Source organism: Pezoporus wallicus, unplaced genomic scaffold (assembly GCF_028554395.1).
Source record: "Pezoporus wallicus isolate ANWC-B61680 ecotype Strahan unplaced genomic scaffold, APGP_CSIRO_Pwel_v1 scaffold_11491, whole genome shotgun sequence".
Classification (NCBI taxonomy): Eukaryota; Metazoa; Chordata; class Aves; order Psittaciformes; family Psittacidae; genus Pezoporus; species Pezoporus wallicus.
In genome coordinates, this window is record NW_026642649.1 from 5,759,416 (window position 1) to 5,774,844 (window position 15,429).

A 15,429-nucleotide genomic window follows, 5' to 3' on the forward strand; every position below is an offset into this window, starting at 1 on the left:
CCATGAGGGAAGATGAGGGGTGGCCATGGTGGGAGAGAAGGAGCAGTTGTGAGGGGAGATTGTAAGGGAAGATGAGGGGCGGCCATGAGGGGTGAGGAGGGGCAGCCATGAGGAGTGAGGCAATATCATGCAGAGAGAGGAGGGGTGGCCTTGAGGGTGAGAGGAGATTGTGAGGGGAGAAGAGGGGCAGCCATGAGGGGAAAGGAAGGGCAGCCATGAGGGGAGATCATGAGGGGGGATCTTTAGGGGGGAGGGGGGGAGCCATGGTGCCTGAGGGGTGGCCATGAAGGGAGGTCTTAGTGGGAGGTGAGGGGGGGCCATGAGGGATAGGGGGGGCAGCTATACAGTGTGGGTAACTATGTGGGGGGATTGAGGGGGTCTCTGTGAGTGGAGATCAGGATGGGAGATCTTGAGGGAAGATCTGTTTGCCCTTAGTGACATGGTTTAATGGTGGACTTGGCAGCCCTGGGGTAACAGATGGACTTGATCTTAAAGGTCTTTTCCACCCTAGTTGATTCTTTGACTTTTTACAAGGGCCTGTAGGGACAGGACAAGGGAGAATGGCTTTAACCTGACAGAGGAAAGATTTAGATGAGCTCTTAGGCAGGAGTTCTTCCCTGTGAAGGTGCTGAGGTGCTGGCACAGGGTGCCCAGAGAAGCTATGGCTGCCCCATCCCTGGCAGTGTTCAAGGCCAGGCTGGACACAGGGGCTTGGAGCAACCTGGTCTAGTGGAAGGTGTCCCTGCCTATGGCAGGGTCTGAAACTGGATGAGCTTTAAGGTTCTTCCCAACCCAAACCATTCAATGAATATGCTGTTACTTGGCCTGTATGCATGGTAAGCTTGCTTAAATATTTTTCTGGGAATTAAATCTGCAGCAAACATGGACGCTGGTTCAGGGTTAGAAATGTTAAAAATGCTGTTTACTGCAGGATGGGAAGGGAAGAGCTGTGAACTATTTTGTATTATGATTAATACCAACTGTTGTATTTTGGGCAATCCTGTATCATCAGTGTTCTCTTCAGAAATGTTATTTACAGGGACATACAGGTTACCTGGTGGGATTTTATTCTTTGATTTCTCTACAGGAGCTCTAAGTAACTGTGCAGAAATCATGGGACTTTTGCTGGGCAGACTTTCTGTAAGAGATGGGAGGAGAGGAAGTAGAGAGGTGTTAGAAATAGTGATGAGTAACCTTAATAGAAAGGGCTGAAAGGAGGCATTCCCCTCAGCTAGATGTACTGTTTTTTCTGTAGTCATGTCATCTGTTTTTGGAGCAGTCTCACAGCAGTAGACACATGCCTTAGTTTTGCAGTGTTTTTTTTTAACTGGACCTCAGCCTTTTCATGAATTCTGCTTTCAGTCACCCCTTATTTGAACTTTCTTTCGGACAACCCCTGTGGTCATTCCCCTAGCCATAAAAGGTGGTGAAATACCCATTCTGCTAATGCACTTCTGCCCCATCCCTCCAAGTATTTAAAATAATACTTGTAAGCATTATGTCAGCCAGTGGATTTAAAGCTACCTTGGAGAGTAGAAGAATGCACAAAGAGAGTCCTGGGAAATTGCAGTATTGCTTGGTAAGTTATTTAGAGAGAGGATAGGGAATAGGGATCGTATTTGCATGCCCAGGGACGGGAAGTGAACAAAGCATATCTTTGCTTTATATGATTCTGTTGCTGTGCTAAGAGGGGTTTTATGGCTCTGTAAAATTCAGCAGGAGTAGAGTCTAATATAGGGAAAGTTTATGGGGCTTTGCATGTATGTTCAATAGTTTTCTCTTAGCTGGAATGTGTTACATGGATTGTTGCAATTTTTGGAGATAGAGAAATAACGTGCAAACAGTTTTTGGCATTTTTTTTCCCTCTGCATAGAATGTCTGATTTAACAATTTCATTTTAAAAGACAAATTTTTGTTGAGACACTTACTTCCTCATAATTTAGACACTCTCTGGATGACTTTGGAGGGAACTGATTCTTTGACAAAAAAATCAAAGCCCTTTGACTTTCCTTTTAAAGAATTAACTGTTGCCACGATTGAAGTTTAGACATTGGAAACATGAAGTTGCAATAAATAAAACTTACTTGGTTCTGTTCTTCACTGAATATTTAACTGTTATGATGTAGCATGGTTTTGGGGACTAATGTGAATGCCGCTTTCATAGGTGTAAAGAGCCAGTGTAAGTCTCTGCTAAGGAGGAAATGCTGTATCAGTATTGTGAAGAAACAAGTTGTGTATCCTGAGTGCTTTAATCTGTATTGGCTGAATTTAAATCTGGAGAGTGGTTTTTGTGTAAACTGCTTTTCCCTTCTCCAAATATTACGTGTCTCAAAAGTCTTTGACAGAGTTGCTGGGAGTTTTTTATCTGAGGATGATCAACGTGCTGCTGCGTAGTGAAAATGCTCAGTGATAAGGAGTGTTTGAAATTCATCATAGCTGAGGATGCCCCTATGAATCTTCATCCAGTCTGCTGTTACATTGGTGCAAGTCTGGGATAAACTTTCAGCTTCATTAGATTTCTGTGTGCCATAAAGAGCAGAACATGTTGAAAAATATTTCCTTGTGTGGTAAACAAAGAAGAGTTTCATAATGCTGGCAATTGAGACCAGATGTAATTACAGCCTCTTTCCCGGGCAAAAACTCAGTCTGTAACCTGTGGTTCTGCGCTGTTTTCCAGTTTCGTTTGCTTATAACAATTGCATAAATTTAGAGTGCAGGCTTGATCCTCATGGAAGTAGCATTGCTTGCTGCCTGCCGTGGTTGCTTTCCTTTTCTTCTTTAATCTCTTGGTGAAGTTTATCCATGAGTTTCTTCAAAACTGCCCTTTTCAAAGAGAGTCACAGGCATGTCCTGTAAACTTCAGCCCAAAGTAGAACTCTGCATGAAAGAAGAGTGGAAAAAATCTAAAATGACGATTCTAGTTTTGTCTATGATCTACAGAGCAGGGAAACTGCAGCAAAAGGCTGTGGAGATGAGGGACTCTCAGCTTTTTTGGGCACAATGGCTGAACCCATAATGGTGTAGAACCTCCTTGTGTCAGATTAGTGATGTTTCCTGGGTTAGTGACACTTTTCCTTCCTCCTAGACCTCTGTCTCTTCAAAAACATCTCCCATATTTTCAAACACAAAAAAACCCAATCATGAAACAGATTTCTCAATAATAGTAGATCTGATCTGTTTGCTGTCAAGTATGTTCCTATGTAGTGCTGCAGTTCAGCTGTTATTTTCCTTTATGGCTGACTTTTAATACGAATCCTAATTCTGATACAGAATCACAGAATGGTTTGGGTTGGACAGGAACTTAAGATCATCCAGTTCCAACCCCTGCCACAGGCAGGCACACCTTCCACTAAAGCAGGTTGCTCCAAGCCTTGTCTAAGCTGGCCTTGAACACTGCCAGGGATGAGGCAGCCACAGCTTCTCTGGGCACCCTGTGCCAGCACCTCAGCACCCTCGCAGGGGAAGAATTTCTGCCTAAGAGCTCATCTCAGTATGAGCTATTCTACTATTTCTCTCACTAATTTCTGCCAGTCAATATACTTCTCTGCTGGAATGGTTTTCTTGAGAGTCCACTCTGGCTGTTACTCCTTCAGTATCAGTAATTGCTACCATGCTGTTTATGGAAGCATGTTAATTATGTTGGCTTTACGCTGTGGGTGAGACCAACATTTCCTGAAGCTGTTCTTAAGATCAGCCTGACTGCATCCCCACTGGTGAACATGGCCTCCAAGCACCCGGGCCTGCTCAGCGTGGTCAGTTGCTTCCCTGTGTTCGTTTGGGCTGGGGTTTCAGGTAGGCCCATGTGGAGGCAGTACTTGACGGAGACACTGATTTGTGTCTGTTCTTGTGCCTGATGGCTGTTCTTGCGCCTGCTGAGTAGCTGTGTTGTAGATGCTTTTGGAGACAGTCACATTTTGCCTTGAGCCATGTGTTGAATTGCTCAAAGCCACAAATATGTGCCATGTTACTTTATTGCAGTAGATGTGTGTGTTGCACCACACTGGGAAGGTTTCTCATGCAGTGGATGGATGGAAGCCTGGTGCTGTGGTGGAGTAGCCTGACTGCATGCAGAGGGACAGCTTTCTGCTTCTAGGCACTTGTGCTGCCAAAGCTCAGCGCAGGTGTTACAGTGTTGAAGGTGAGCCCATTTTCAGGGCTGAGTATAAGGACAGTGAGGGGGAAATGTGCAATGAATATGAGGAATGTGAAGAGTCATTTGTGGATTTTGTGGTCTGGCAAAAGATATTTTTGTTTTTGTATAGGTAATTGAGTATTTCCAAAAAGCCTGGTGGTAAAAGTAAAGGTTGTTATATCCTACCAGAGGAACTACTGACTCTGTCATAATCTTTTGGTAGCCCCTCTGTTAACTAAATATTTCCTAAGTTATAGAAGCCATATAATACCCTTTGCATATATAGTATTGACTTTTGCAGTTCTTTCCCCTGTTTGCCATTATTGCCTTATTTTAACATGATGTCACTGTGACATACTGTTGAAACAATGTTACTTTAAACCTACTATACTTTTCTTACACAGGGAAGAAGGAGTAGTGATTTTAAAGTTAGCAATCTGTGCCAGAGTCGGCTTGCATTGATGCTTTTCATTTGTTGAATGAAAAGTCCAAGCTGTCTTCTGCACCAGATGAGTTAAATTGGTGACTGTGATAGAGCATTACTTACGTTTTGTTTAACTAGTTTAAGCTGAACAAGTGCAAGCTTTTGTGTAGGTAAGACATGAGGTCAGAATGTTGTTGGCTTATATCATAGAGAGTATTCTGTATTTCCTCTTAAAAGATAAGTCATGGAGTGAATTCTGAAATTATCATATAAAAATGCCTTACAGTGTTTGTGTGCCGATTTGCAAGTTTCTTCACACTATTGCTTCCCCCATTTGAGAGTGGAAAGCTCATGTTACTGAGTAAGAGGGTGAGAGAGGGAGCGAAAGTGCTTTGACATGCTGCTATTATACTGCTGCCACACTACTACCCTATTTAATTTTAAATTATCTATATTTCACTTTAAAGTATGACTCAAAAGCTGAAGGAAGGTCTAATGTTATTCCCTTTGCTTCCAGCCTCAAGAAACAGCTTCAAGGTCTCACACCTTCAAAGCCAAGTCTTTTAAGAAATCCAAAATCTGTGGAATCTGCAAACAAGTAATTGATAGCCAGGGCATTTCCTGCAGAGGTGAGTAACATATGACGTGCTATTTACTTTCTTGCTGTGTAAAGGAAATTAACTTTATGTTAATGTTAAAGTTTCTAGGAATCCATATTTCTGGAATCCCCCCTGGACTAAGTATAAGTTTTACCTTGGTTTATTTCCTTCCTTTGTACAATAATGTTTCCAGCTTTTGTGGGGGAGTGGGGTGCTGCAGTAGGTAATTGGGCTTGTTTAATGATGTGCTTTTATTACTGTGCTATTCAGGCAGGTTCCAGAATAAGGCAGTGCCTGTGGAGGCTCTCTGAGGAGCATGAGTGATGTGTGCACAGTGGGTGACAGATGCCTCTGGCATTCAGCCTCCAAATGTGCGTGACCCTCACTCACTGAGGCATGAAGGTTTTCTCTGCATTAATTTGCAAAAAATCACAAGAGCAACCATCTATTTATTTTCTTTAATTTTTCCAGTTGCGTTATGCTCTGTCTAATCCTTAGTCCTTCATCTAATCACTTGAGAAACAATAGAGAGATTGTCCTGGATGCACAGACTGCAGAGACTCAGCTGCCTGTGGCATTGCTGCCTGCTCCTCTACTATTGTTTTCCCTCACTCTTCCCCCTTACTGTGTAGAACTGAGCATACTTGCCTCTTCTCCATGGGATACCTATGGTGGAATTAAATCTTGTGAGAACTCAATAGTTTCCTTTTTGCAGGTTGTCCTGGGATAGGGGTTTTAATCCCTTGTACTGATTTAGGCTGGTTAATGTTCAACTCCTGTAATTCCATGTTAATAAACCAGTCTTTTCTTGCTGTATGCATGGTTCACCTGCTAGTAAGAGAATGCCATTATTTTTTCATCTGAAGCATAGTCACTGTTTTCACTTAGAGGTTTTTGCACCCCTTCCTAGTTCTAGATGGCTCTCTTTCTCCTGCTTCCTCCCTCCTATAATCTCCAGACACATTAGGATACCTCTGAGGCTTTGAGAGGGAGGTGAGAGATTTGGATGTGGAAGGAATGTGGCCGTTTCCTGAGCTAAACTGCAGACTTTGCAGATGAACAGCTAAATGAAAATACCTCACTTGTTCAGCATTACAGTTGTCACTGTAAGAGTGGTAGTTACATACGTATTTCTTTAACTTACTTCTGCCTGTCCTTCTGGCTGTTAGTTCTGAAGTTCTTTGGTTTTAGTTGTTTTCAACTTAGCAGAAATAGTATTATTGGAAGAAAGCCAGCTTGGTGACGGAACTGCCTGAAGACCTTCTTGATCAGGTTAAGTGTAAAAAGTGCTGTACTGGGAGAGAATCAGTACTTTGAAGGGAAAGGCCTTGAGGTTGGGAGTAGAAAAAACTGCTTGTCAATTAGCAGTGGATTTGAGCTCTTGCAGCCTGGAGCTGAAAGTCTCAGATTCACAAAAGCTGTGTCAGTGTGCTTACCTGCCAGAGGTGCCAAGAGCTTTACCATATGGCTTGTAAACAGGTGAGAGGCTGGGATGAGTCTGAGCAAGTTTTCCCTTTGCTGCAATGTGTAATAGGTTTGGTTCAAATACAGAAGCTAACAGTACATGCCAATGAAATTTAATACCCCTGGCTAGTGTTTATACATGATTCCAAATATCAGGAAGAAAGCAAAAATTGTATGTATTCAAATAATGAAGGAAAAAAAGCTTTCAGGTAAAACAAAAAACCTGAGGAAATAAAATTCTACAAGCAATCCTACTGGGATCCCTCCAATACACTCCCCAAACCAATAAATCCTTGGCTATGCTACATCTGTATCCACATCTAAGTCTGGGATAATCTCTTTGGTTTTGAGTGTAATCTTCAGAAGGAGCCCCTTGGTAGTATCACATGTTCTGTTGATGTGAGTCCCAGGCAGACCTACCACCCTTCTTTGCTGCTGGTACATTTTGGTTTATACTTACCTGTGGGATGGGAGCAACAGGAGTTGCAGAGGGTGAAGGAATGACTCCAGGTATTTTCAATTTAATAAGAACCCATTTGTATTTGAACGTACAGGACTGGCTTTATAAAGCAAAGTTTTGGAAAAGCTGTAACTGAAAGTTGTCTGTTCCACTGCCAGCACTGCAGTACTTGAGATGTACCCTAGTACTGTGCAACTCTATTAATATGAAGCAAAATAAACTAGCTGTTTCAGAGCCAAGTCATGCTGCTACTGCTGCTTCTGGTGAATTCTCCCTCATGTTGCTGAATGGAAGTGAGTGAATTGGCATTGGGGGAAGGGTAGGGAGAAGAAAAGCCTTTAGTTAAAGAAATAAAGTTCCTTTGTGTAATAATGAGAAAATCTTGCTTTTTAACAGTTTCTCCTCAGAAAATAATAGCTCTTTGTACAGACTGCAGGTTCCTTGCAGACTATAATATCTTATCAGTTAAAGGAAAGTTACGTGTCAAGAGAAATGAGGGGAGGGGAAAGGCTCCAGATTGGTCAGTATGTAGTGGTTGCTGTTTATCTAGCAATGAATCATCTACTTGTTGTAAGAAAAAAAAGCCATAACTGGGTGTTGTGTTGGTTAGATAAGTTTTCATTAGTATGTGACAGTCATTTTGGGAGTGTTGTTTAGCCCTGTCTTGCATAATGTGTCTTTGCTAGTAACCAGGTCTGAATGTGGGTACCTAAGAGCTTTCTATGAAAAATCAATGACTGACTGAAAGGTGAAAGGAATGAGGATAGCTCTTTGTCTGTGTATACTTCAGTCCACCTCAGTGAAGCATGCATGAGTTACAGTGAATTTGGTTTTAACAAGTTCTACAAAAACACAGCGGCAAAAAGGAAAGGCAGCTTTGAACAAGGGGAAGCTTCTGTCTGTCTCCCTGCCTGGTAAGCACATTTGTAGCTGGGCTGTGTCTTTGATGCAGCTTCTCATAGTGAAGAAAGGACACCCAGCTGTTGATTGATCTCTACACTACCTGCATGTTCTGCAGTAAACTGAGGGCCACGTGGCTCCCCAGGTCTCACCAGCATTACCTCTAACTCGAATGCTTTTTTGCTCTGGTTTGACTTTCTCTGCAGTACAGTTCAGTTTCCTTTAGGGCTAAGCAGATGCACATCCTAATCATGCACATGTTCATAGTTAGCCAAAGGGCTGCAGTGTTGCAAAAGCCTTTTGTTTTTTTTGTTGTTTTTTTTTTTTTTAAGCTACTTACCCTACCTATTGAATATTCAGTATTTTGCTTTATTTGTAAACAAGCTGTCATAATGATGTAGTTTCCATGTATTTCCCTATGAATTTCTACTTTATTTCCTTTATATTTTATATATGCAAAATGTATGTTTCCTTTTTTATTTTACATTACTTTTCTCTGCTTTTTAAAATTATCATTTGTCTTTGTGGTGCTGTGATTGAATTAATGTAGCATAGAACAGAGAACTTTTTAGATGCACTGAGTCTTCCCAACCTCTAGAAAGTGCTTTTCTGGCAATTTAAAAATCAGAGACCAGATTTGGAAAATAATGCAGTATTATTTCCTAGCTGTTAGAGCATTGATGAGTGAAGTATGTATGAAGAACTGAAACACTTTACATCCTTCTGTTGATTAAATTACCCCCCCCCCACCCCCAGTTGACCTGTTTAGGTGCAGTTAATGAGGCTTTACATGCAGCACAAGGGTTTCCTGGAACTCAATTCTGAACTCAAAGCAATTAATGGTAGTTTGAATGAACTGAGTATCTTTTTGTTAATCTAACCTGATGAATGAATGAACATTCTAATGAATGTGCTGGTTTGGGGAATATATGTTGGAGTGATCCCTGTAGGAGTGCTGTTAGAATTTTAGTTCCTTGCCTGGTTATTTTTCCTGAAAGCTTTTTTTCCTTGCTGGCTTGACTGGATGAGGGCTTTGCTTTCTTCTTGGTATTTGGAACCGCATAAATGCTAGGCAAAGAAGTGTTAAATTACATTGGCATGTACTGTGACCTATATTGTGAGCAGAGAAGTGTTTACCATGGTATTGTGTGCAAACTGAGTGTATTAAAGAGTACAGTTCACCTTCTTTACTGTAATAACTTCTGTCTTGTCAGTCATGTTATCATATGGTCTCATACAAGTTTTGATTGGCTAACAGTAAGGAAGGCCTGGACCATTTGCTTGAGCATAGCATGAAGTGATAGTAGAAAGTATATTTTCTCATCAAATTAAAATGTATGTGTTTAATCAAGAGCGTTCAGCTGTGTACTGATCATAGATCAGGATTTGCAGACAACTGGAACTGTGTTTCTTCTTAAAGAGGTTTAAAATTCACCTGCTTGTTTGTGACTGTAGTCATGGCTAGCAATCCACTTAAAATCTCATTTTGGGCTAGTTGGTGCTGCCCAACATACAAAGGGTTAATCTGTAATCAGATGTTCATTCCTCCTGGCAAGACAAAACACATTTTTATATTAAAACTTACTTGATCTGAAAACTGTTCTTAAGGCTTGTTTGTGCATACTGTGTATGTAAATATATGTATATTTAATCGTATATGATAGGTGGTTTTATATATACTCTATGTTTCAGTATCTGCTAAGTTCAGTAATAACATTAGTATCTTAATAATGTGCAGAGCATATCTGTGGTACAGTTCTGGAGACAAAATATAGAGAGCTGGAAATGCCAAAGGAATTTGTATCCTGTTTTAGCCAGTGGTGTTATGTTGACTCTAAATGCTGAAGCATGTAGTGCGTATTTGTGGGGTAGGTGTGTTTTGTGTCACCCTTGTATCCATGGAAGGATACAAGGTCCATGGATGAAATGAAGTCCAGTGTTACTAGGCACTTCTATGGGTATATTGATATCTATCCATCTATTGATCTTATAATGCATTATATATAAAGATATATATTAATTTTAACATAAGTGTAATGTAGACATCTTATGGTTAATTATTGGAATAGTTATTAATTAACCACAAGATGGTTAATTATGGCAATAGGCTTACCCATGTAATTATGTTAGTATTATAAATGTGGAAGATCTCTGAGAGAATGAAAAGAAGCGGTAAATGCCCCATCCCTGACAGTGTTCAAAGCCAGGCTGGACAGAGCCTTGGGTGACATGGTCTAATGTGAGGTGTCCCTGCTCACAGCAGGCAGGTGGAACTAGATGAACTTAAGGTCCTTGCCAACACAAACCATTCTATGATTATCTGATTCTGTGACTATCATAAAGGTTAAAAGAGTTTTTCATCATATCACTCTTGCTTTCTTCATGATTTTTGTATGCACATGCACATGTTTTCTTGAGCAGTGATCCAGCAAATTGTGTTGCTTTCCATGGGACTGTTTTAAAATGGTTTTAAGATTAACTGCTTTAGTTGATCCATTTAAGATCTGTAATGATGGATCTCTAGTATGTATGGCTAGGACTGATCAAGAAACAGCAGAAAACAAACCAGAAAACCTTATTGTTTCCTTAAGCAGTTAACTGTTAATTACCTCCAAATACACAAGTTACAGAACTTGAGAGAAAATGAGACCTGGAATTTCTCTCTGCTACCACAGTATGTTTTCAGTTATAACCAACATTCGATGATCGATAGACAGACAACTGCATGTGAACCAGGATATGCAGGCTGTAGGACCAAGGACTGTGGTCTGTGGTGGTCCTTAGAGCAGATTAATAATTTAAAGCAGCTGTGAATCCCAAGGAGGGAGGGATTATGGAATGCCCAAGCAAGGCTGGGTTACGTAGGGACCTAGGCTGTTGATATAAAACCTCATTTGACTGTCAGCCTTGTTTGTGAAGGGCATCTGGAGGATGTCCAAGGAAGGCTGCATGAATTGATCTAGTGGCAGCAGAAAAGTCTTTTTAGGAACCCCTTAGAAATGGGTGGATGTTGACCTGAACATAAGTGGCACAGAGTGTACTGTGCTCAGGAGGAGGCAACTGGAAAGAGGAAGGTGGACTGCAGCCGATCTGTGACACCAGAAGCCTGGGAAGGTCAGTCTCTCTTCTCTAGACAAAAGGTGCACACAGTAAATAGCAGCTTCCACCAGATCAGTAAAGTGTACTCTAATTAACACAGCTGTACAAGCTGTGCATTCAGACTTCAGTGCAGAGCTCAGATAGTGAAACATAGAAGCTATGTGCATAACAACAGCAAAGACATGAACGGGAAGGGTGAAAAAGACTTACTGGAGCACACAGCGATAAACAAGAAGCCACTGTAATTAGTAGGCATTACACAAGTGGTACATAAGCATCCTGGCTGAACACAGCCCTCTCTGGATCTGAGAGAAGCTGTGAAACTGACATCTGTTGATAACATGTTGTTATCCCAGTGGGAACTGGGAGACGGAGAGAGGAATTCTGGCAGGAATCTCTAGGGTATGTTCCTCCTAATTTAAAAAATACATGAGGCAAAATCCTATAGTGGAATGTTTAATGTTCATCATGGCTGAGCTGCATCACAGGTATTAGAGGATGTTTTAGAAGGTTAGCTGTAGGGAAAACAGGAGTTCCCTATTTATTTACCTCATAAGGAGCAACTTAATCACACCTGAATATGATCTGTGGTTATAAAATTAGTGAGTTCAGCCCACTAGGTTTATAAAAAGCTGCAGCTTCTGTTCATTACAGCTAATAAATTAAAAAGAAAAGAAAAAAGGCATGAAATCAGTGTGATCCTGTGCTTCTCCCTTCCCCCTGACATTTTTTTTTTTCCCCAGGAAAACCAGTGAATGCTCTGTGATCTGGTGTACCTGCAGTTTTCTAAACTTAGCCCACTTGAAGAGAACCCAAAATTCCTAAGGGTAAATTGAAGTGAGAATTATCTGCTCTAACCCCAAAATCTGAATCATTCCAGTGTATAATTGGAGTGTGATGAACTTGATATGCCACGTGGGGAAAGGAACCTCAAAGTAAATCTTGATGCATTTGGCTGAAACCTCACACTCCTAATTGGCTTCAAAACCAGGCTGAGGGGGGAAACTAGCATGGGAGACACAAGTAATGTATAGGGAGATGTAATTTCAATAAAGGCAAGATGGATGAAGAAATCAGTGGTTAGTAATACTGAAAAGTTTGTTCTAGTACACGAAGAAAGCTTCAAGAAACTAAGCCAGGCTACAGACGTAACTCCAATTAGACACATTCAGGAACTGAACCCTCTAAATAGGTAAGAGCAGAAGTTGTTGGCTGATTTTATGCAGAGTCCCCATCTGTTGTCATTAAAGATATTTTAAAAATACCCTTGGAAAACATGCCTACAACTGTTAAAGTACGTGAATGATGATGTTGATGACCTTCTCTGCATAGCCTGTGTTGTTTTCTGTTCTGGTGAAGGTCTCTGTCACTTGTGTTTTTTGTAGGAGATTAAGAACAGCTGTGAATCAAAACTTCCAGGACCATTAAGTCTTATCCACATAATAAATAACATCAGATTCCTTATTTTGAAGATCACCCATTTTAAGCCAGTCTCCTCTTTTTCTCTGATCCTTGCTTTTAGCCTAATTTATGCAGGATATGTTTTCAAGATCCATCACAGGCATGCAGGCTTTGGAGATCTTACAGTTCTTGTGCTGTCTGCAGCTGTGAGAAGAGCCTGGAGACAGTCCAGCCCTTTTTTTGGTTCCATGTGCGTTGCTGGCTATAATAAACTATAGTCTGGTTGAAATGGTTTTGTAGGTGAAATGATGCAACATGGGGTTATCTGTTTAGCTGGAGGGAGGAGGTCTAAAAATAACCTTTGGTTCCAAACTGGATTAAGGTTTAATCATTTCCTACCTGATTTACAAGTGTAGCTTAAAAAGATGAAGAAAAAGTTGCTCTGTGTGTACTTGGTTTTTAAAACTGCAGAACTGTTTTCACTGTGCTAATGTTCTGCCTTTGGAACAACATCTGTGGGAAATTAAACACAAACCAACCAACCAACCAAAAAACCCACCCAAGAGTTTTCAAGATGCAGTTAAAGTGGTAAAGTTAGACTGTGAATCCCACAGGAGGGAAAAAACCCCAAACCAACCAAACCCAAACCCCAAGAAGTCAAAAAAAAACCCTACAAAAATCCCCCCCCCTTGGTGGTCAAGATGCTTCCTATAGGACAGGAAGAAGATGGGAGTAAAGGAAAAGAATAGACATACTTTTGCTGCAGTAGGGCCAACATATTTTTCTCTTAATAAAGATTTAGCACTGCTGTTGTTAGCAGCAGCAAGTGGAATATTTCATCTGTGGGAAAGCTCATTCACAGCACTCTACTGTACAGCCACCCCAAGTGAAAAATGCTGAAGTTCTGCACACATTTCCCATAACTGCCTTTTAGCCTTCATCTTCAAAAACAATGTCTGCAGTCTCTGTCATGAAGTGCTGGGAGCAATATTGAGATGGAGAGACAATGGTTGGCTGAATAGGAAAAAAGAACAAAGGAAAATCTAGGAAAATGTTGGAGCACAGGAAGTGCAGCGGCAGATGTGGCTGCAGTGTGGCTGTTCGATTGCAACATCTTTGGCATGTGACTCTGATAAACTTCTTAAAAATAGAAGTGTTTACTTTTGCAGCTAAAGCCTGATATTTCCATCTGGAGGCCTCTTCCCCCACCCAAAGGTATCTGTGTATCTCTGCCCTACACAGAGCTGCGTGCCATCTTATTTTTAATGCTGCAGTTAATAATTTCCCTGTGTCTTATTTTTCATCCTGCTTTTATTTTTGGAACTTTATCTTGAGTTATAGCAGAGCTGGTAGGAGCAGCTCAGCTGGGAAGTGTGTGTGTGTTGGTGAGAGTTTTCTGGAGTAGCCTGATCACAGTGTTATTAAACCCTAGTCAAAATATAAACAGCCAGCAAGCTGCAGAGTTCTCTCCATTTGGGACATTTTGGTCATGGATGTCTTTCTGTACCAAGCTCTGTCTGCAGAAGACCCTGTTGTGGTGGCCTTGACATGCCAGCACATCTTCAGAGCCGGTGACGGAGCTGGGGTTTTGTGCAAAACATTCCTTGCAGGAAGGAGATGTTACTCAGTAGTGGTATCACCAGGCTTACTACTAAAATGGCTGGGCTTTACTGCTTCTGTGGCACTCTTGACACCCACCTTCGGAGAAAAGACTGGAATTGGGAACCACAAAAACGAAGTTTGATTAGACAAATGATTACACACACACCGCCCTTATCTTGATTATGCAAATCTTTATATGCTTTGTTTAGATTAGTTTTTGTGGTGGATCATCAAGGACTCTTCCCTTCCTGTCAAAAAATAGCTGTAATAGTATGTGTCTGTTTTGGGGAACCTGAGTTGGAGATGCTGAGGGAAAGAAATGATCTTTCAAGCAGTTAGGCCTGTACTGTATGAATTACAATTTGGTATCATAATTTATCATAAGAAGTTAAAAGTTAACATCAAGAGCCGTCTAATACATGATTTTGGGGCAAGTGACATTTCTTGAGGATTAGTGAGCTATTAAACTGAGGTACATCCTTTAGAGTCTGTATTTTATGCAGTTTCTGCCCCAAGAGGACTTCTGAATTATGTCGTTTGTACCCATGCCTTACACAGAGTTGTTTAAAACAAACACATAACACCCCACCGTGGAAAACCACATGATAAAAGCCATAGTTAAGTGTGAGGTTGGCCTTATAAACTAGTCATGTTTTAATATGCACTGCAGGATGTTTGTCTGGAATATATGCACTATATTGCTATACCATACATCCATTAAATGCTAAAATGTGACAAGGTGAGTAGCTGTTATCACACAGAGGAGAGCGTAACCTTTTTGTCCTGGTAAACCAGGAATCATTCCGTGGTTGGTTCACAGAAGTAGTCTCTTTACTTTGTAAATACATTGCTTCTGGTTTTCAAAGAGCATGAATGTAAAAAATAGAACTTTTCTTTCATAAAAGTTTTTGGAGCGTAAACCTGAAACATGTTCTGCTGTGCTTACCCTTCTGCCTGTGCACGGGCATCAGTATTGTTAACTTGAAAGGAGTTAATACCCCTGCCTATTTATACAAAGCAATCTTTTATTTTTATTTTCCCTCCTCCCATCTTTCTCCCACTTTAACAAACTGGATTCTCAGAGCTATTGTTTAGGAACTGTTTTGATGTGTAGCAAATTGACTAAATATGGCCTGGGCTCCATTTCATTACCAGCCAGCTTGGGACAGTTGTTCTTGGAAGTGATGCCAGAATCCTTAAACACAAATTTGGAAAGTCTGGTATTTGACGAGAGCTGATGTGTGGGATGCAGACATTCAGCTGTTCACTTGAAGAACTGAAGTAGCCTTGCTGAGTGTGACATTGATTAAGTCCTCTGGACTGTTTCAGGCGCATTTTTAAATTCAGA

The 15,429-nt window shown here is 41.0% G+C and overlaps 1 protein-coding gene across 3 annotated transcripts in view; it reads left to right on the forward strand.

Moving 5' to 3' along the window:
- The window catches only part of TNS3 (tensin 3), a 197,570-nt gene that overhangs the window by 58,494 nt on the left and 123,647 nt on the right, over window positions 1-15,429 (forward strand). For all 3 annotated transcript variants that reach the window (XM_057431640.1, XM_057431641.1, XM_057431642.1), the window contains exon 3: window positions 5,074-5,185. In XM_057431640.1, coding sequence (XP_057287623.1) covers window positions 5,074-5,185 — 112 coding nt within the window. The remainder of the gene's footprint in view (window positions 1-5,073; window positions 5,186-15,429) is intronic.